General features: G+C 39.6%; 2 protein-coding genes across 3 annotated transcripts; one reads left to right on the top strand and one right to left on the bottom strand.

Moving 5' to 3' along the window:
• Positions 1-2865: 2865 nt before the first annotated feature.
• On the top strand, positions 2866-7316 carry LOC109981448 (uncharacterized). The gene is made up of 5 exons (XM_020630236.3): positions 2866-5143; positions 6106-6264; positions 6397-6498; positions 6668-6853; positions 6967-7316. The coding sequence occupies exons 2-5, from the start codon at positions 6106-6108 to the stop codon at positions 7147-7149; spliced, it is 630 nt and encodes a 209-aa protein (XP_020485892.1). The 5' UTR covers positions 2866-5143; the 3' UTR covers positions 7150-7316.
• A 212-nt stretch (positions 7317-7528) lies between these two features.
• Positions 7529-20478, bottom strand: myo1ca (myosin Ic, paralog a). Of its 2 annotated transcripts, XM_020630235.3 has the most exons (33): positions 20271-20478; positions 19920-20154; positions 16666-16824; positions 16453-16568; positions 15016-15214; positions 14771-14851; positions 14481-14660; positions 14292-14390; positions 13841-13954; positions 13668-13739; positions 13456-13575; positions 13254-13336; positions 12997-13102; positions 12829-12909; positions 12622-12713; positions 12431-12525; positions 12240-12286; positions 12022-12102; positions 11632-11737; positions 11306-11423; positions 11090-11203; positions 10804-10880; positions 10446-10514; positions 10043-10127; positions 9781-9940; positions 9514-9597; positions 9328-9421; positions 9166-9221; positions 8933-9068; positions 8393-8463; positions 8212-8309; positions 8010-8109; positions 7529-7898 (listed from the first exon to the last, which is right to left on the bottom strand). In XM_020630235.3, exons 2-33 carry the CDS (start codon positions 19935-19937, stop codon positions 7872-7874), a joined length of 3138 nt encoding a protein of 1045 aa, XP_020485891.1. In that variant the 5' UTR covers positions 19938-20154; positions 20271-20478; the 3' UTR covers positions 7529-7871. The 2 variants fall into 2 exon arrangements, with proteins under 2 accessions (XP_020485891.1, XP_020485890.1); XM_020630234.3 differs by lacking the exon at positions 20271-20478 and having other exon boundaries at positions 19920-20262.
• Positions 20479-21134: the final 656 nt, after the last annotated feature.

Here is a 21134-nt window from a genome sequence, read left to right as displayed (position 1 = left end):
TGTTTTAAGAGAAGAGGGATGAGTCCCTTTTGCTGAGTTCCAGACACCAATCTCAAAAGAATAGTTGAAATATGTTAAAATTGTATTGTAGGAGTAAAGAAAAGGGAGTATTCACATAAAGGAGAAAGGCTGGTTTCTTATGTATTGGATAACATGTGTTGCTAAAGCTCAAAAGCCAACCACAACAATATTTAAATAAAACCCAACATTTCAGAAAGACATCAGTTTTGACCTTCAGGGCCACCATATTATTATTACCAAATTATCACGCAAGCACAAAATCCTGAATAGTTAAACCAGATTTATCGAATAAAAAAATGGCATATTTTGTATATAATAATATCAATGTTATTGTTACATTGATGATACATTTCAACCCTGTTATTTGAATATACTTGTATCTATGATGACTGATGGTGAACTTGCTCTTACTGACCCCAGTATGGAGCCTGATGTCTTTGTCATTAAATTAGGCCAGCCTAATAAAACACTTTCACCCAGTCATTTATTAAAGTGATCCAAACTAAATAGAAAGCCTGCTGGGTTTATACCAGGTCAAGAGCTGAGCCAGGTCAGAAGTGTGTTGTTGTCACAATTACATTTTGTGCAGCTGTCTTTTGTTCTTCTGTTGTGTCAGCCATCTGAAGCAAACAACTGCAAACAGCAGTATCTTGTTTATTTCATGTGGGCCACATCTCTGATGGCCTGTAATGACCCTTCATGTTATCAGAGTCTTTGACAGTGAATTTATGGAATGATTTACCATATGCTGATTAAAAGAAATAGGTTCAGATTTCTCAAAAGTCTCAAAATGGGAAGGAAATGCATAGCAAAACTAAAAAAGAAAACTGTGTCATAAGGAAAATTCAACATTACTGTATGAAGGGAATGAAAAGTGGGAGGGGGGTTATGAAAATGAGGGAAGCCCTTTTTTATGGCTCCCTTCCTTTTCTATTGCACATCGAGACTGTTAAAGAAGAGCTACACATTTCCCCTTCTAAAGAGGAAGTCAGCTTGATGAACTTAAGTCCCCCACTGACCCACAGGTTTCCCTCATTGTTTGGTTTTATTCCTCATGTAGAAATTAGTTACAGTATTTAGAAGTGTATTTTATTTGGTACATAACAAAAATATAGTGGTAATATCATGCAACAAACGAAAACAGCATTTTAAGTAAGACCTTAAAATTAGTATAGAAAAATACTTTATAAAGAGTTAACTAAATCATCACACACTCCCAATGAAACAGTTATGAATATCATAGAAATGTAAAGTAGAATTTTTAATTCCCTCAGAGGAATAAACGTATGATTGCAAGAATTATTGCAAGTTATAACAAGGTTGATTTATCTCTTTGCTGATCTAACGCGATGTAAAAGCATTTTTTTTTCTCAAAAATAAATCTCCTCCTTCTTCATTTTAATTATCTAACAACAAACTTACAATAATTATTTGCTGTGGAAGTACGTGCATTTTCTGCAGGGTCTTGCCTGGTCTGACACACTACCACAGGCGGGACAGGCATCACAGAATCATTATCAATTTTAGTTTATTTCATAACCAGTTAAAAACTCTTCACAGTAGCTTTAATGAGAAACAAGCTCGATTGTGAGATAATTGAGGAAGGCAGTTTCGCAGGACAATTAACTCCCAGTTTGTTTTGATTATAGCCATTAAGAACATGGACTGGATCAGTAACTCCAAGGTTTGGACTCTTGTAAATTATATAAAGGTTGTGTTCAGAGTTTAGAAGTAGCTTTAATTCCTAAAAAAGCAGATGCATGGAATGCTGCATGGGTGCTGAAAAATAATTTGAAATAGTTCCTCTGGTACTCTTATAGCTTGAATTAATACAACAGTTCGGGAGGTAATCAGAATCAGACTGGGTTTTAGATTTAGAGAAGATGGCATCATCTGTGCAGAAATGCATTTGTCAATCTTCAGCCAGAACATAAATACTAGAGTAATTAACAAAGGACCTAACATTGGTCCTTGTGGAACACCATTTTCAACAATCTCTGGATTAATCTGATTCAAAGAAATCTCTCTAAATATTCGGTCTACGGTTATAATTTAAAAAGGAATGAATCAAAGCCATTATGTTTTTATTAATCACATTTTCAAATTGCTATTTTTCTAAAACATATCACTGCAACAATATTTGCAAACATTTTGTAATTTGTTAGTCATTTAAAACACTAAACTGTAATTATCTCATAGTATTTAATGTATACAAATTCATGTGCATGGTGAATTCAGTTGGTATTTCCAAGCCAAGATTTGAAGAGAACCTGATTTAAACCATCAAATATAATTTTAATATTCTCACATTAGCTATTGTATACTGCATCATGATAACACTTTAAAAAGGTGACCAAGTGATGTAGGTCTGTTTAATGTTTTGGGTCATTAATCTCTTTTGGGTTACAACATGTTAACTGCAATTACAGTAATAAACTATAAATCAGAGACAGAACTATTACGTAAAGAGACAGAATGAGCTTTGAACCCTGCAAAACATCTATAATGACAACCTGTGGCCTCAGCTGTGCATTTGTGCAGTACAACTAAACGGTGTACTTCCTACTGCCAAGCAAAACCCAGCACTGTTATGCCAAAATGAAACTGTCACACCACAAAGAGGTAGGAACTACCCTCTGTTTAGTATTAAAGGAGGAGGAATTTTCTGCAGATTTTTGGATATTTTGAAACTAACTGTCTTATCTCAAAGGAAATTTCACAAAAAAAACTTTATCTTTGCCCTGCCGGTCTGCACCTGACACATTGTACTTTTTTTTCACCATTATCAGATGTTTGTATTTTTTGTCACACCTGTTGTGTTCAGTTAAATTAACATTGTGTTTTCCATGCATGCTCTTTTTGTCCTCAGAAAGAGACTTTGACATATGCTTCTGTTATTAAAATTAAGTTTGTTGACAAAAAAAGCTGTCACTGCGGCCTTAGGGACAAATTATCAAACCCTGAACACATTGTGCTATCACCGGGTTAACACATTTCATTTCATTTCCAGTAAATAAACTGAGAGAATAAAAAAACCTTTACAAGTGGAAGGACACAGCTCAGGGATTACTCAGTTTTGATTCATTTGCATCTTTCATCCTCATTTGCATCATGATTGAGTCTTGTCTTTAGATACAATTAAAGAGGCCCCAGTGACAATCTTGAAATAAATTATGGTGAAAGATAGCTAAAAAAAAGACCACACACAAAACAATGACATTTGAGTGCTGGAATGATTACAACACAACATTGTTTTATTTCAACAAAAGTACATTTAAAGCCAACATCTTTGAAACGTTGTTTCCCTGCTCTCCTATTGATTAATGCAGCTTTGTTAAAGAGCATGGGATTCTCTGTATGTAATACATACATGAAAATGGGAACACATTTATTTCATTTAAATCAATACGATTGAAGGCTCAAATCTACACTTTTTTTAAATCAGGACATCAGTCGTGGTTTATGTGAATGTTGGGGGACTTCCTGTCGTGTACTCATTTGATTTATTATGGGTTTGGAATTTACCTCCAATAATTATCAACCCTCAGTTCCACAAGGAAAACCAAAAAAATACACTTTCAATATAAAAAGTGTACAATTTAAAGGCTGGAGGTGCACAGTGCAGAGATGTGAGGGAAGGCTATATGAACATCTCCAGTCAATTGTGACATGTCATGTAAAAGTCATGATAAGCTTTACTCTCCTTTACCTTCATTTATAATAATTATGTCATTTATATTTCTTTATTTTATCATCATCGTCTTTATTTGGCTAGAAACTTGCAGAGCTATAATTTATTTTTAAGATTTATTTTTGGGCATTTTGTGCCTTTATTGGAGAGATAGAACAGTGGATAAAATCAGAAATTGGGTAGAGATAGAGAGAGTGGGGAATGACATGCGGGAAAGAAGCCACAGGTTGGATTCAAACTTTGGCTGCCCGCTTGGAAGACTATAGCCTCCATACATGGGGCGCGCGCACTAACCACTGCACCACCAGCGCCCCTTGCAGAGCTATAATTTCAATTTTTGATATAAGGTAGATTATTAAATTAATCATAAAAAAAGGTAACAAAAATGTATTGGAAACAAGTTCCAGTCCAATCAAGTCCAAGAAATAAATAGTTAAAAATCATTCAAATTCAGCAAGCTCAGATGAAAGTATCTTTATTCAAAGGACAAAGGTACTTCCACCTCTTGTTTTAAGACTTAGAATGATAGAGTGAAAACAGTTGGTTGGAATAAATAAATGATCCATGAAAGAAGACGTTAAAAACAGAGTAATTTAATTTTTTCTTAATGATGTCAGTTTATCAAAATGACAAAAAGGGGCCTTTTTTACTTTGTTTTTCTCAGTTTGGTTTGTTTGCTGAAACTCTGTGAAACTGTGTCAACATCATGAGACTCCTGAATATTCCCTCAAGATGCATAATCATGACTGAACTTTACTGCATCTTGTAAAAAACAACAACAAGAGTTTCGGGAACTAGTAATTTTTAACAGCTCACCACTTTCACTGTTACGTAATAGTCACCATTTCATGAGATGGCAGGAAGAAAGTAGTTTATATTATATTCTAAACATTAAACTTGGACATTGCTAATTCATAAGAAACATTGTAACTGCACCAAAGAATGTCACCTTTAAAAAGAACGAGCTAAATAAATAAAAGCAAGTAAAATGGGATATGAGCGTGTTGAGCAATAGCAAAAAACAATATTTGGTAAACACTAGTGGAGATCTTGTATATTGAGATTCTCTTAGCTTTCTCTGTATATAACATTGAATCAGTGCTCCTGGAAGCACCCACCCCTCACACGGGGGTGTGTCTTGGTGCAAGAGAGAAAAACCTCAAGCTGTCTCACCATACAGCTTACTCTCTGTCTGAGTCACATAAACCACAAGATCATCACTGAAACAGAGAAAGAGTGAGATGGAGTATGAGAGAGAGAGAGAGAGAGAGCGAGAGCGAGAGAGAGAGAGAGAGAGAGAGAGAGAATGGAAAGAAGCCACCCCAGACGAAGAAAGTGAAACTGAAAGCATAACATGGCAGTTATATAAAGTGTACATGAGCCTCACTGTAGCATCAAGGCATCTTGCTCAGAGTTCACTGCTGCTCCAAGGTAAGAGCCTCTTCAAAATGAGAGATGCTTTGACTTAAGCTGGGGGGTTTGAGTATTTGTCAGCACAGGAAGGAAACATTTCAACTCAATTATTAGTATTATTATAAAATAAAATATTATTCATATTTTAGTTTAGGATTTAGTTTACATTACTACCATGTGAGCGTATGGAAAAAGAACAGTGTACATGTATATTGTAGGAAACATTGACTTTTGGATTTCTGGGACAGAGTTATTGCACTCAACATGTTTGCAGCTGCAGTGTTTCTGTATGCTCTCTGACTGCTTGCATTCAAAATCAGAGAAGTTCCAGTCTTTTTTATGAAACAACAGAGCTCTCTTTTTCTTTCTTTCTTTTTTTAAATGTGAAGATATTTTAGGACTAACAAATGATGGACCTGTATGAAATAGCCAAAGGGAAAAGGAGGATTTGATCTTAAATCTACAGATTAATTATGAATGTGAACTTGAAAGAATCGATACTTTAACCACTATTCTAGATATATTGGTGCTGTTTTTTGGTCTGCTGCACAGACCAGCAGAGCTGTGGTGTCTAGGAAAATGTCATCTGTAATCGAGTGATGTGAATCAGGATATTGCAGAGATATTTTGGGTGCATGGCCAAAAGACAATACTGAGAGGATACTTCCTTCAACACTGAAACAAATAAGAGGAATCTAGCGACCTCTGTTTTCATGCATGTATGACTAGAAAAACTGCAGTGTTACTGAATTACATATAAAAAAAAAGAAGTGAAGAGAGCATGAATGGGGATGCAGCGGCTGTTGATTTGGGGATTTTCTTTCAGAAATATGAATGGACTTTCTATACAGTCAAGTTCTCAGAAAAGTGTGTGCTTAACGGGAAGACTGAAGACACTGTTTGATGTGATAATGTAGTTTTGTTTTTAGACGGAAGAGACGCATCACGATGTATAAACCTGGGTCTTGTCTCTGTTTCAGATGACTGTTTCTTGCCAGGCTCTCATCCTCCTGTTCTGTACTCTGATCCTCGTGGAGTCCTCTGCTCCATCTCCAGTCCGCCAGAGGAACAAATACAACAACTCCTTTCGCCTCACCAGGTCCACCCGAACCCGTGTCCAACAGCTGCAGAAGAAATATGTGAGTGTGGAAAAACAACTCCTTGCTCTCCATACTCACTATTAGATCATTTGCTTTGAAAGCTAGTTGCACATCCAGTATATGATGATCCTAACTACAGGTGTTTAATCATAACTGTGTTTACTTTGATAGAAGGAGGAGCAGTTGGGGAACACGCAGTTTGAGGACAGAAGCCGTCAGTTAAAGGACCTGCCAACACTTTCTACGGATTTCTACGCATGGCTGAATATGACTGTGAGTTCCTGTTTGAGTGTTTCAAAACACGGAAAATAAATCACTCTCTGCAAGAAACATTTCAAAATGTTGTGGAAACCTTTACTGTTATGTTGAGATTTCACGGGGAGGGGAATTCCCCGTATAAAGCTTATAAAAGTGTGAAATAATAATAATCATGTGTGTTCAGGACTGGGAACGACTTCATGCTGCTTTCTGTGACATGCAAGCCTACTGGAATAAGCTGGACAGGACGAGAAAACAAATAGAGGGGAAGCAGCAGCTGGCCGGACAGGCGTCCCGGATCACTTTACCTCGGAGAATCAGGCACATTCAGCTGGACCTGAGAGACTTGATGGGCCAAGTCAGCAGTCAGGTATCCACTCTGTTCTTACTGAAATCCACAAACATTTAGTCCCCCTCTCACCCACACAAAGACCTCTGAGGAAGTGACACCAATCATTAAAACAGTTTTGCTTTCTCCTTCAGATGAGGTACATGCAGAGCTCTTGGACGAAGCCTACCTCTCCAACGCAATTAGACCCAGAAACCAGCTCCAAAACAGAGTGGGACAGCCGAGTGGAAGGTTACATCATTCTGAGGGATCTAGACCTTTACCTCACCAAGCTGGCAAGAGACTTCCTCTTGTTGGCTTCAAACACACATGTGTGACTCAATACAGAAAAACTGTCACACAAAAAAGGTCACAAACAAAGGACAAAAAAGGCGAGTGCTGACTAGGAAAGAAAATAGAAACAACTGTGATCAATGAATCAGTCCTTTAAAGACGCTGTCAGCACTTTGTGTGGAGTTATCGTTTAAAGCTTTTTTTTTTTTTTTACAAGATGTTTTACTGTATGTTTAAGGGCTTTCTTGGGTATTTCCCAGAGTTTCTGTCTTGCCTCTAACTGTAAGTTAGCTCCCGGAGCCGAGAGAACACTTCCCAACATCTGGTTATTCCCCCACACCTTCCATTTACAGGACTTTCCCAAGATGTATTTCCTATTTATTAATATTTATTAACATGTATTAACTTGTATTTATTCCAAAGTGGTTTTTATTTTTATTTTTATTACAATACAGAGATAAAGTGGTTTACATGATAAGACTTTATATTTGATATATTTAAATATTTATATGACTGAAAATAAAGAGATGAAGCATTTGAAACAGTGGCGACTTTATGTTGTGTGTTTTTTTTAAGCATTAATTATTGCAGGCATTGCTGTAATAATGAGGATGTGTATGAATAATTAAGGATTCTTCCTCCTGTGTAGTTTGTTATGTATGTGTGCTCGTGGAATCGTCTTGTCCGCTGCAAAATAAGAAATGACTGCTCATCCTCCTTATTGCTAAAACGGTTACTTTTTGTCAGGTTGTAGTTTTCTGCTTCTTCATGTGGTGTTGATCTGAGGGGCAGTCTGTAGAGAGAAATCACATTGAACAAAGTCAGCTGCCTGAATGTTTTTAATTTAAAAAACCCCTCCACCCTTCAGGCTGCGCACATGACATCAGAGCAGGCACTGACTCACCACTAGCAGATGTCCTCGCTTGCCTTTGGTCACCTTTAGCTCTGATCCTCGAACAAAATCGATGATTCCCTCTTTGCCACGAGAAACAGCAAACCTAATACTGCAACATCACAAAGGATGGAACAACCACAGACAGAGCAGGGAGATGAGTGCTGCTCGTTCGGTATTTATAACACACACCACAGGAAAGCTTTAGCCTCACCTGCCCGGACAGACATTGACGTAGTTGACCTTGCTGGCCATCATGGACAGTTTGGTCACCAGCTCGATCACATGGTTGCAGTGCAGCACCACATCGCCCTAGGGGAGAGACACAGCTGCTGTTAGAGTGGTTACATTGTTGTGAAGCAGTTTAAAGTCTTGATTGCTGCATCTTACTGCACCTTCTGCTTATTGTCCTCATTGGGCATGTGCAGAACAAACATCCCATCGCTGAGAGAGCTCACTGAGATTCCTGCGTGAAGACACAAACCGAGTTAAATTTAAATAAATGAATTTATCAGTTACATTTAAGCAGTGATCATTCAAAACACGTTGCAATGATTTTCTGTTTCTATATTGGAGGCACTATAGCAAAAGGAGGATGTTATCCAAAAGCCTCGTTTCCTAATTTGTTTTGAGGGTTCTTCTCAGATTAAAGTATATTTCTGAGAAGCAAGTTCATCTGACAAAGAACTGAAAAAACAAAGAAAGAATAAGATTGCCATGACTTATCCTCTAACAGTGCACCTTTATTGAAGAATTGTGAATTCTCTAAGTCAAAAATAAATCAAATGATTTAACAACTGTGCCAGTTGCTAGATTCCTTTCTTTGTAATACAATTGAAAAACAGCCCTGCATGATCTTGGATTCAAGGGCATTCCTAAATACCTGAACACAAAGCAGTACTAGACTTGTGCACTCAAAGCTGTTTGTTTTTAACCTCTTAGAGCTGCGTAGTCAATCCTCTGTTTGATCTTAGTCCTATCCACCAGCACAGCGAAGGTGTTGGTGAGGAGCAGCTGGCGATGGTGAGGCTTGAAGCCCCTTCTGTCATGCTTTATGACAGGAATACCGTACTGAGAAGAAAAGGATCAGAGAAATGTTACTGTGAAGAAACTGAGGTTTTAAGCACTTTTAATTTCTTAATTCAAAAAGAAGACAAATCTGTCCCACCAGCACTTTGTCATTGCCAAGGGTCTGGATGACTTTCAGATTGATTTGCTCACGTTCTGTTGGAGCAAAGGGACATTCTCTGTTAATGTTTGTTGTTCGGTAGAGCTTCTGTATGATGTTAGGTATATTCAGAGGTAATGGATGCATGTATCAGTAACTTACCTAGCCTGGTGTCCAAAAACAGCCTTCCAACACTTGCAGGGTAGCTGTCTTTCTGATCCTTGAAGATCTCACTTGCTACAACTTTCTGCATCATCTAGAGTAAAAACATATACCATGAAAGATCTTTTAGCTAATTAATTTATTCTTTAAAAGAAACTAGGGTCATGCATCCTGTAGATAGTGTACCTGTTTCTTCCATTCAGGCTGGACCCTTCTGCAGTACTTCATGACCATGTTTCTCATATGTAGCCTCTGCAGGTGCTCAGAGGCCTGTAAGGAAATGTGTAATCAACAATGCAGAATTAGCAATTGGATAACTCGTGTGTATGTCTGTATATCTGTTGGACTTGTGCTGGTCCTAATATAAAAATGACATTGTCATACTTGTAGTATTCACTTTTCTACCTGTATGTATTGTATCACTCAGGGTCTTTGTGTATGGGATTTATGTACCTCAGTGAGTAAGGGAGGGGGTGTTGGCCAGTCTTTGTCCAAAACACTCTCTGGAAGGTTTTTACGCAGGTTTTTGAGGAATGAGTAGCGCACATGGTCCAGGAAGTACTCGTTCTCAGAACAGTATTCCTCATGTCGATAGATGAAGCCTTTTATGAACCTGACAAAAAGACAGACGAAAGGAAGGCAATTCACAATATGTACAATTATGATAATAAAAAGACATGTAGAAACAAATGTTAATAGATTACAAGTGAAGCACCTGCGTATTAACTCAGCAGCCTGTCGGCGTCTCTTAGCCCTTCTGCGTGCTTTCATCCCTCGCCACGCAGACTGGATCACTATCACTATGCAGACACATACATGCACATATGTCAACACTGAGACAACTTTTTAACATCCCAGGTTAAGTATAGCACACTGAAACAGAGAGTCAGCTGAGGTCTGACACAACATCATGTCGAAGTGAAATCAAGTCATTCTACTCACATGCATTGACAATAATACTCATGAGCTTTAATGTTGAGCCCTTTTTATCAAAACTTGAATGATCATCCAAAGGCGTCATTTATGGCCATGTGCATGACAAGCAAATGCATCAAAGACGATAATATAAAACAATACAAACAAACTGTGAGCGGGTCAACAGTGGGAGGTGCTCTGACCTGCTTTCCTGATGCGCTGGTACTTGGCTCTCTCCCTGTAGCCTCTCCATGATGTCTGCAGAGTCAAAGCTGGGACACAACAAAGAAGGAGAGTTACGAAGGATTAATGCTCTGGTACTAATTTGTTTAATGTGTAATTTTCCCATTCCAAAGTTTGAACACACTGTCATTTTTTAATCAAAATGTGGGGTTTGGATTATAAATAAATGGGAGAGAAATGCGATTTAAGATAGTATGCAGGAGTCTTTTTTTAAGACCTTGCATGCACCCTCCCTCCCTCTTTAATGTACCTTTCTCATGAAATCGATGTACTAACTGCTCAACTGATCATGTGAAGATAATAAACACTGCTTCCTACCTATGTCTGGCTTCTTTGCTTCAAGTGCATCCTCAGTGGCGAAGAGAGTTTTTGGGAAGCGGATAAAGATTTTCGATCTGTAAAAACCAGTCAAAGATATTTGTGATCAGCATTGAAATACATTTATCAAAAATACCGTTACAAACTAATTTTGAGTATAAATATTTTATACACATGCGTTCAGTGACAGTCGCCACATTATCTGTTCTGCACAAAGAGCGACTCTAAAACCACCGTTACCAAACTCTCCTCTTACACTTTCCCATCCCCTCAAACAGCACATTACCTGCCCAGTTTGTACTCTTCTTCCTTGTAGCCCAGGTGGTTGACCAGTGTGGAGACACCATCAGCCAGTCTGCCGTGCCAATTAGGCCACGTCTCAGGACACAGGGGTTTATACCTAAAGCCATTTTTACACAATTATGTTGTCAAAAAGCTAATCTAAGCACACAGAATGAACAGTGACTGGAGCTGCAGGTCAGTCCTACAGAAGGTAAGTCACCTCTGCAGGAAGGCCTCAAAGCGACGACGATAGGCAAAGCCGGCCCTCCTGACCCTCAGGTTTTCCATCAGGCCCAGGTACTTCACTTGGTGTCGAACCAGGACTTCATCGAACCTTTCTGCAGGAACAGATCATATTCATTAGTAATAATAATTTACTCTACGCCATTAGTACTAAATACTTATATATTTACTATGAAGACATATTTTCTTTTTATCAGTAACCATTGCAGAATAAGAATATATATTTATTTGCATTTATTACGTTCATTTGAGAAAATAGTTGTTGAGTTCAAATGTTTCAGGCGTTAAGGTATTGACGTTTACCTGGCTGCTTGGCATCATTAGGTTTGATACAGCGGACGTAGGACGGCTCTTTAGACATGAGGATCTCCTTGAGTTTCATCAGACTGTTTTTAAACTGAGTGGCAGCCTAGAGGACGTAAGGGGGAAAAAAAGATGGAATTCTGGGACATCCTGTGTAAATCTGTGTGTACACGTTGGATTTCCAAAGAAGGAGAATGAAAGCATTATCAAATTTAAATTTAATGAGCTAAATTATCAAATGGTGCGAGACTGTGTGTGTGTGTGTGTGTGTGTGTGTGTGTGTGTGTGTGTGTGTGTGTGTGTGTGTGTGTGTGTGTGTGTGTGTGTGTGTGTGTGTGTGTGTGTGTGTGAGAGAGGGTGCGAGGGAAGGGAGCCAGAGAGAAGACTGACCATCTCCGGGCGTTTCTGGTCAGTCCCTTCCTTTCTGCGGAAGCAGTGCCGTAGGATCTGGTTTTCTGACTGGCACATGACCTTAAAGAAACCAAAACCTCTTAACCACATGTCAACAAACACACACTCCCTAATCCTCTCCACAAGTCAAAACAAGAATCACAGAGGTTTTTAAGGGCAGTTATGAGGCTCTATTTTCACATTTTTAGCACTCTCACCTCTTTCACGTTCCTGTTCAGCCATTTATTGTTTTTTTCAATGAAGCCTGAGTCAGACAAATGAAAACAGTGCAGATTGTCATTTAGATATCAGTGTGGTGTGGGCCGCTCTCTGAAACACACAATCCTTTTCAAACAAATGAATGGATTCATAAAAGTCATCTAATTACTATCAGTGAATTATATGTTACCAGTGACGTTGTAGTTGACCTCTCCAGCGTAATGCAGCAGCCTGAACTCCTCCCTGCTCATTATCCTGCGAGTTTTTCCATTCGCCAACTTGTGACTGCAAAACACACATATTGAAATGGAATACATGCAGCTTAAAGAGCCTTGAGTACTGTAAGCTCAAATAATACACTTCAGATAAAGTGGTGTGTACGTGACAAAATGAGGATGGCCGCCCAGTGTGTCCTCCAGTTTCTCCAAAAACGAGACATCGCAGGTTTCTCCGGGTCTGAGACACTCCTCGTTCTAAAAGAACAGTCACACTTATTCAGTCTAACTACCACATGAAAAATTTAAGCAGAAACAGAGCAAGACACACAAAGACACACAAGACACACAATCTAGGAGTTGTCACGCGTACCAGAATAGAGATGATGCCTTTGTGCTTCTCCTCTATCAGGTCACAAATGATCTTGTTGTCAAAGTATTGCACGGTCTCCCACTGAAATCAGAGGGAAACATTTGGAGCAGGATAGTATGTTAGCACTGAAATATTTACATGATTAAAGAAAGAAAAAACGAGACTTACTGCAATTCCCTCTGTCTCGTACTCCTCCTGTTCAGATCTGAGGGTGAGCTCAATGAACAGCTGCTGGAGCTTCTCATTGCAGTAGTTGATGCAAAACTGCTCAAAACTTTAGGCACAAATACAAATTAAGGACATTAAGGTCAAACCGGGCTCGAGTTGTGTGTGAATGATTTGTGTACTGTATTGCAGACAATGATGAGGAGCAAATTAAGATGTCAAATGTAAAAAAAAAAAGGAACAATTGCACCAGCTTATACCTGTTGTGCTGTAGGACCTCAAAGCCATAGATGTCTAGAAGCCCAATGACTGAGGAGCCTTTACTGCTGTGGTACAATTCATCCTGCAAAAAAGATGACATGTAACAGGTATATATAGCAAGGGTTAAACACAGCAGCAATTGAAAAACATGACAGCGTTTTCACTGCTGTCTTTGGATAGTTATAGGAAGTGTCGCTGCACCTTTACAGTCAGCGACTGGTTGATCTTCTGCACCAACCAAGTGAAGGTCCGACCATACACGGACTTGGCCAAAGCATCCCGCGCAGACACTGCCTGCTCAAAATTCAGAGGGCTGATCATCTGTAGCGCAAAAACAAAATAAAGACACACAATCAATGAGTCACAAATGTCACAACAAACAACATGAGGAATGAGGACGCCAAGATTGTCACCTCCTCTCCCTTCGCAGTGAGTTTCTTGTGAGTGAGTGCCTCCCTCAGGGCTGAACCATCAACACCCAGCAGCTGCAAAACACAACAACACATCTGTGCTCAGATGCTTGGCTTTCTGCAAGTATTTGTGCATATCTGAATATTCAGAAATACTAGTGTGGGACTGTTCTGACCTTTGCAGTGAGGTTCAGCTGTGTCTCAGAGGTGATGTAAGTTTCTCCTTCTTCCCCTTCCCCAAACTGAGTGTTTCCCAGGTGGAGAACACTGGCGATGATATTCAGCACTCTCTGAGGACCGACACAGGAAACATAGTTTAAAAAAACAACCCCATTTAGGAACACTCTGTTTTTCAACTAAATGGTTGAATTTGGAAAGTTACAGAAATGAGAGCACACTCAGGGGTAAAGTACATTTTTTTCAGTGAAAAGGTTGCAAAATGCTCCTTACATCTTCATGGTTATAACATAGCAGGTATATGTAAACAATGCAACGTTCAAAAGTTAAGAGTGTGTATACATATTAACGACGTGAACCAAAAGTATGCTGCAAAATCCATTTCAATGAAGTATATTTGTTAAACCACAGAACATGATTGAAAAACACAACAGCACTCATTCTGCCCACCTGCACTTCCTCCTCAGTGAAGCCAATCACAGACAAAGCCTTCATTACAACCTTCCAATTGTTCTTGTCACTGACAGAGCTGAGTCTGGGACAGTTGCCCTAAAAAAAAAATCAGTTCAAAATTAAATGAACTCATGTTATAAATAGTTTAAAATCAAGTCATTCATCACACTTCTTCCCCACACTCACTTTGACCAGGTAGTTGTAGTTCTGTGGGTTTCTTTGCAGGTCCAGTGCTTTCAGCAGGTCGTCGTCACCTCCATCCAGAAGCTGATAGAAGACGTGGAAGTTTCTTTCACCTTGGTTCTGGTGCACGACTCGAGTTTTCTCCAGCAGGAAGTTCTGGATGTGGCCACCCACTGGTGCTCCCTAGAAAGAGTTACAGAAAAAGATAGGGGCGGGCAGCAACTGTAAATGGAAGGTTTGGAACTCAGGTTTGATTTCTATGAAGAGTGAGAAAGGCAGGAGGGAGAGTTTACCCTGAAGTCAAACTGGACATCCATGTATTTTCCAAAGCGGCTGGAGTTGTCATTCTTTAGTGTTTTTGCATTACCAAATGCCTACACATATCAAGAGAGACAGGACATTACATAGAGGAGTAGAACATCAAAACCAAATAATCACCATGATAACACAGATATTTATATTTTCTATTTCTATTAGAATTTCTATTTTTTATATTGTGGCAGTGGCTGTTCAGTCTGAAATTCAAATGGATAAATACCTCCAGAACAGGGTTAGATTGTAGTAAGCATTCACCAAGGGTAGCCATGTGGTCATTAGTGGGGCAGGTGACAGCGTAGTAGAGGAGGATCTTCTTGGAGGCCTCTGTTTTACCAGCTCCACTCTCACCTGAGATGAGAATACACTGGTCCTTCCTCTCTGTGCGCATGGCTCGGTAAGTGTTGTCTGAAAGTGCGTAGCTGAGGGACAACACAAAGCAACATACGCTTCAAATTGGCGTCCGAATCGGGTCACTTTATGCACCTACGGTAAGTAAAATGTAATAAATAGTCATTAGCATTACAAAACTAAAATTCACAACAAATATAAAAAAGCCCATTAAGTTTGAACTTTTTTAAGAATATAAATAGTTGATTTTAATAACACTTTATATTTTATACAAAGACAAATCAATACAGATGACACAGTTTTTATGATTCAAGAGTTCCATGCTGGTTACTTTAAGGTCTAAATCTAAAACATTTAAAACTACAGTAGGCAAGAATATTTCATTCAAATTTTAGTTGAAATTAGGTAGGTGCACACATAGGCTTTGAAGTGGCTTCAGCATCTGACCTTTCTACCCTCTGTAGAGAAATTAATCTTTAAAAAATCATATATATATATATAAATGATTTCCTCTGCGTACAGCCTGGCCCACTAAACAGACATATTAGGTTAAAAAGGAATATTGGGTGGGGTGATATGTGATCCATGCCCTTTCTTCCATTTTCTATCCTGCTGCAACTGTGATTACACATGCCCATTGGCAAATACTGGCATGCTTTCGGCACTCAGAGTTACAGCAGGAGTAGGAGTGGTGTTAGAGGTCTCATGTCCCCAAGTCCCTTCTGCTTCTTCATAGGACCTTGAAGTAACTACTCCAAAAGTGTTGTCTACTAAAGCTATGTATGTTTCTCTTCATTCTGTTTTCAGGCGCTGTGGTCATAAACTGTATCTGAAAATGTTCCTCATTGTTAGAAAAAGAAATCTTGATATTATAATACGCTTATGGTCAAATAAATGCATGTAACTTGTATCCAGTCATTAAATATTTAATGATAGCATGTGTGCATCATAGGTGAGGTATGTAATGTTTGGTGTGTCATCCGGTGGGCGGGGCTTAGGGTAGTAATATGAGGTCCCAGAAGGAGAGGCAGAACGTTTATGTTGATTACAGTCTTTTTATATGAAATGCACTCCCCATATCCAATGGTAGAAAACATGTGTTGAAGTTTCAGTTCAAAAGCATTTAATACAAATATACCCAGCTTATTAATAGATGCCTCAAAGAATGCAATTTAATCACAGATAATCAGTTTAGTTATTTATATTTCTCAACATGTCAGGTGTTTATTATCTGGACAGTTGAGAAGAGAGAAATGGAAAGAAGTTTCCAAAAAAAAAAAAAGTACGAGACTCTTGAAGTGTGACTTACATGTGCGGTGATATCTCATAGAAGCTGACCCCTCTATAGCGCTCCATCTGCGTCTTGGAGTAAATCTCCAGGTCTTTGTAAGGGTTCACTGACACCAACACCGAGCCAATGTACGTCTGAGCCAAAACATTAGAACACATTGAAGTATGTTTCACCACAACAGATGAAATGTTTTGGAACATGTCAAGAAAAACTGGCTTTTTTTTTTTTTACATAGATGAGGTTTTCCCCGAAGCGTCTCCGTAAGTTCTCTATGAATGTCGCCTCACTGTTGTAGTTTTCAAGCAAGACAAAGTCCTGCACCCCCACCCTGTCCCGGGCAGTCAGGGCGCTCTCCATGCCCAGGCGCACTCTTCCTTCTATATCTACCTGCTACAGGGAGACAGAGAAAAGAGAAATGTTAGAGAGAAGGACAGAATCATGCCACCTGTCACAGCTCAGCAGTGCTGCAGGGAGAAGAGAGTTTCTGCTCTTACTGATACTAAACTGAATGTTGGTGTTATTATAATCTTGTCAAGCAGGGGGCACAAGAGGCCTGTTCCCATTTCATCGGCTACACGATACACTCCCATTCTTATGAAAGAATTAACATCTGGTGCTCAGTTGTAGAATAAATGCCACTTATTTCTACAACACAGAATCCAAATATGAAGAGAGACAATTTGTAGTTCAGGTATATTGTTTTTAAATATCAGGGCAATAGCCTCAAGAATTACTGATCACATCACCAAAACATCACTGTAAACACACAGGCTGAACCAAGATTCAACAATGAAGACATTTAAGGAATCTTTATCATAAACAGACAGAATAGACTCCTTTTTTTTGTCATACTGAGATAAAGTATTCTGATGTATACAGTACACACAGCTCTATATCACCAGACTGGATTAACCAACGTGAATAGTAAAGTGTGTGTACATATAAACCCCAGTGCAGACAGGAAATAATTCACAGTCTGCTGAGTGAAAAACTGCCCTGACGTAAGACAGCGCACACACACACAACTTGAATTATAGGCATGTGCACATGTTTGCAAAGAGATGTGAAAATGTCAGAGGTCAGTACTATCTGATGACAAATATAAAACCCCAAACTTTAAGAGTGTGATCAATGCACTGCAAACCTACCAAACCAGATGCTCGCAATCTTCAGTATCAAAGATTCATTTATGAGCGAGCCCTGCTGTTTTTTTGTTTGTTTTTTTTCTTTCATAAAACACAAGCAGAAAGTGGAACAAAGGGGATAAACTTCCACAAGACTTCTGTTGTTCTTCATTGCAAGCCTCTCAAGGGGCTCATTTGGCAGTTCAGTGCCGGTAAAAGGTCATTATCTCTGTGCACTGGATGCAGGAAAATGCTTAAAAACACAAAAGGACAACAGTGGACGAAAGCCAAGACGCTCAAACTAAGGAAAGTCGCTGGATGCTTCCACTGCAGCCCCTCCTCTCTGCTTCACCTTGGAGTATTGTTGTTCCATTACAGCAGGTGGGCTTCCCTTAGATAGTAATTACAGTTCTGTCAGATTTTCCAAAGGATACAGCTAAGGAATGTTCGGGTCAGGTCCAGGGCAGGATATCAGTGGATGTCACTAAATGTTTCTATGATGTGTCTACAGCTGTGCATGTTTGATACAAAACACTGAGAATTAATGTTTTTGTTTGACAGTCATCAAGACATTTGCACTTCAAATCACAACCCCTCTGAGGTTAAACTGCAGAAATTAGCAGTGCAGAGCGAAAGCTACACAATTGAGTTAGCCCGGGGCAGTTTGTGTGGTTAATAAAGCCAGGTGATTTCTGCCCAAAGGAGCAATATGTAAGATATCTACTGAATTAAATGATACAATGACCTTACTATAAGATCAGACATTAAAGGAGACATGCTATGTTAACGTGCTGGCTTCTCTGACAACGATGCAGCAGCCAGTATCTCCTCCTAAGTTTCGATTCCGGTCTGATATGGTCTGTATTTGAGGAGTAGGTGGTTTTAAGGCACCCCCACACGGCTGATTTGGACATCCCTTGATTTGCCAGATAGGAGGCCAGTTATCACAGCAAACCAACAGGTGTTGCAGCGATGGAAGCGGGCACCTGACCTAAAAAAAAAAGCCTAAAAATACTTGAGAGAGGTTAGAACGCAGAAGTTTTTCAAGACAGATGCAGAGCTGATTAAATACTAAAGCTTCCATGTCCGTAACATGGCAACCCTCTAGAGGGGAGGGCGCGGGGTTAGCTCTCTCCAATGTTTTGAATTTGGACTCTGCACCAATTGTAAATGCCATATTGCTCTTTTGATCTATTAACCTGAATAATATAAGATATTAAGAAGACAGCGCAGTATGTTCAGCATACCATAAACCTTTCATGGTGCCTGACACTGACCGGCACACCGGGATCTGACCCTTTTGGCGTGAACTTTTCATTCCAGATCTCAGACCTTTTATGTTCATTTGTAATAATGTAAAATGTACAATAATTGTCTATTGTTCTGACAATACCAATGCAATGTCTAACAACATGCAATTTAGTGTACTCATTTTCTTGTGCTCACTTGATTTGTCATCCTAAAAGGGTCAGTGCCTGTGTGCACTGATACATCAGATTCACCAAGCAACAAAAAAAACAAACTTAAAAACACAGCACACACTGTTCTCAGTTTCCTCAGCAGTCATGAGTTCATTTTTTTTACTGTTCAACTAGGAATGTGATCATCTTAATATGCAGAAAAAGCCTTCACAAAACACTTCCTTGCTTCAAAAATTAGAAACAGTTCCACGTCTGTGTTAGAGGAAATCTTGAAGGATTTGAATCATCCTTTCGGAAACTCTGTGGCTGAGATAGCTTCAGGGCTTTATGTTTATGATAGAGATATTACCACAATACAGTGTAATCCTTGCAGCTTTGTTGTCACTGAAATGACCTGAGGCCTGGTTCTTTAGAGCAGTGAGAGTCAGATCTATTAGACAGGCTCAAACAAGTGTGAGAGTGCTTTATTTAGGATTTGACTTGAGTCTTTGATTAAGTATCAGGGAGCGTCAGTGATATCTGCAGGTTTGAAATATGTTGCAGCAGTGACATCCAGACGGGACTCTAACCACAGAGTGGGACTTGGCTCCAGGCCCCATGACTAAGCTCTGCTGGGCCGACTACATTGGGATTGTCTTCCTTATAAGGCATGCCCCACCACTCTGTCCCAGGGCTGGCTTCTCCTGTACCACAGCTGGCTCTCTACCACGGATGTGCTGGTAATGGATATGGTGGAAAAACACCACGTTTTGGACTGATAGGTGGAAGCTTACACAAAACCCAAAATGCACACTGACTCACACAAAGTGGCATTGTTCTGTTTTGCTTTCCTCTCTGAGTTGAAAGAAAAGATAAAGCACACATATGGAAAGAATCCATGGCGTGTGCAGCACTAAACAAGAAGACACAACAACGAGCACCATGGTGATCAGTATCTTACCCTGCTTTGGTACCTCATCCTGTTCTCTTGCTGCTGGACGACTGCTGAACGGGTGGTCCCCACCCAGGCTGGTGCTCCTCTTCCGTGTCTAGCAGACTTTTCGACTGCAATTTCTCATCCAACTTTGCTTTTGGCCAGCAGAATAAGTTAACTTATCCTCTTCTCCTTCCTCACTTCAGTCACTTTCTCACTCTTTCTCAGCTTCCAGGTCCTTCCTCCTTCTCGTCTGGCTCCCCTGTGAGGACAAAGCATAAAGCACTCAGGCCAGCACACCAACAGTCCCTCTTGTTTACACCTTCAATTCATCCTCCCTTTGACCGCTCAAGTAAATGTACGCCTCTCAGTGAGTACCTCTCCTTCCCTCTTCACTGTACAGCACACAACAAGGGCAGGAACTTCACTCACACGTCACACAAGTGGACAGAAAAAAAAAAAAAAAAAGTAGAGGCAAAGTCAGCCGCAAAAAAGGAGAAGGAGAAACAGAGAGCTGAGAGGTCTTGGAAAATGTTGCTAAGGGCTCCAGTCTACAAACATGTAATCAGTGTGCAGCGATAAAAAACAGCAAAAAAAAAACAGAAATCACATGATGAGATCTCAGTGCATTCTTTCATTGCTTCCCTCCCTGTTTAGTTTGCTCCCTCCCTTTTCTACCGCAAGCTGAGACAGATTCACATGGGATGTGAGTTATGGGAGTTTTCAACAGCAGGACTGCCTGTCTCCTTGTGGCTCACTTCTACTGTAGATGAAATAAATAACAGGTAAAATCATCAGAATATCACTCTGCACATATTTTAACACGATAGTGGATTAACGGTGTATGTGCTGTGAACATGAACCATAACATTCCTCATGTCTTACCTCCCCTCTTGTTTTGGGATTTTTTTGGGAGTGCTGTCAAGGCCACATTGCCTGGGAGAACAGCGCCCTCCTCTGGTTTCCTTGCCTATCCATTTCCCTCTCACCCAATTTTCCCTCTCTGAGTCCCCGCCTCACACTCTTTCCATTTCCAGCATAATCAAATATCTTACACTGAGGAATCTGAATAATGTTACCCAGATGGGGAACACCTCCAGCTCTTTTTCTCGACCTCTGAAGGTCTTGATAGGTCTCTGAACGAGGAGAAAAAGTCTACATGCTGCTTCTCTTCCACCACCAGGGAATACAATTGGCATACTAGATATTACACATTTATTTAAATGAAAAACACTCTTGTAG

This window comes from Labrus bergylta, chromosome 14 (genome assembly GCF_963930695.1).
Source record: "Labrus bergylta chromosome 14, fLabBer1.1, whole genome shotgun sequence".
Lineage (NCBI taxonomy): Eukaryota > Metazoa > Chordata > Actinopteri > Labriformes > Labridae > Labrus > Labrus bergylta.
This window is presented reverse-complemented; position numbering and strand designations above follow the sequence as displayed.

Coding starts and splice junctions, on each gene's coding strand:
- LOC109981448 (XM_020630236.3), top strand. CDS start 6,106: ATGACTGTTTCTTGCCAGGCTCTCATCCTCCTGTTCTGTACTCTGATC. Junction 6,265..6,396: donor AACAGCTGCAGAAGAAATAT/GTGAGTGTGGAA, acceptor TTACTTTGATAG/AAGGAGGAGCAGTTGGGGAA. Junction 6,499..6,667: donor ACGCATGGCTGAATATGACT/GTGAGTTCCTGT, acceptor ATGTGTGTTCAG/GACTGGGAACGACTTCATGC.
- myo1ca (XM_020630235.3), bottom strand. Junction 13,337..13,455: donor ACCAGTCGCTGACTGTAAAG/GTGCAGCGACAC, acceptor TCTTTTTTGCAG/GATGAATTGTACCACAGCAG. Junction 12,910..12,996: donor ACGAGACAGAGGGAATTGCA/GTAAGTCTCGTT, acceptor CTCTGATTTCAG/TGGGAGACCGTGCAATACTT.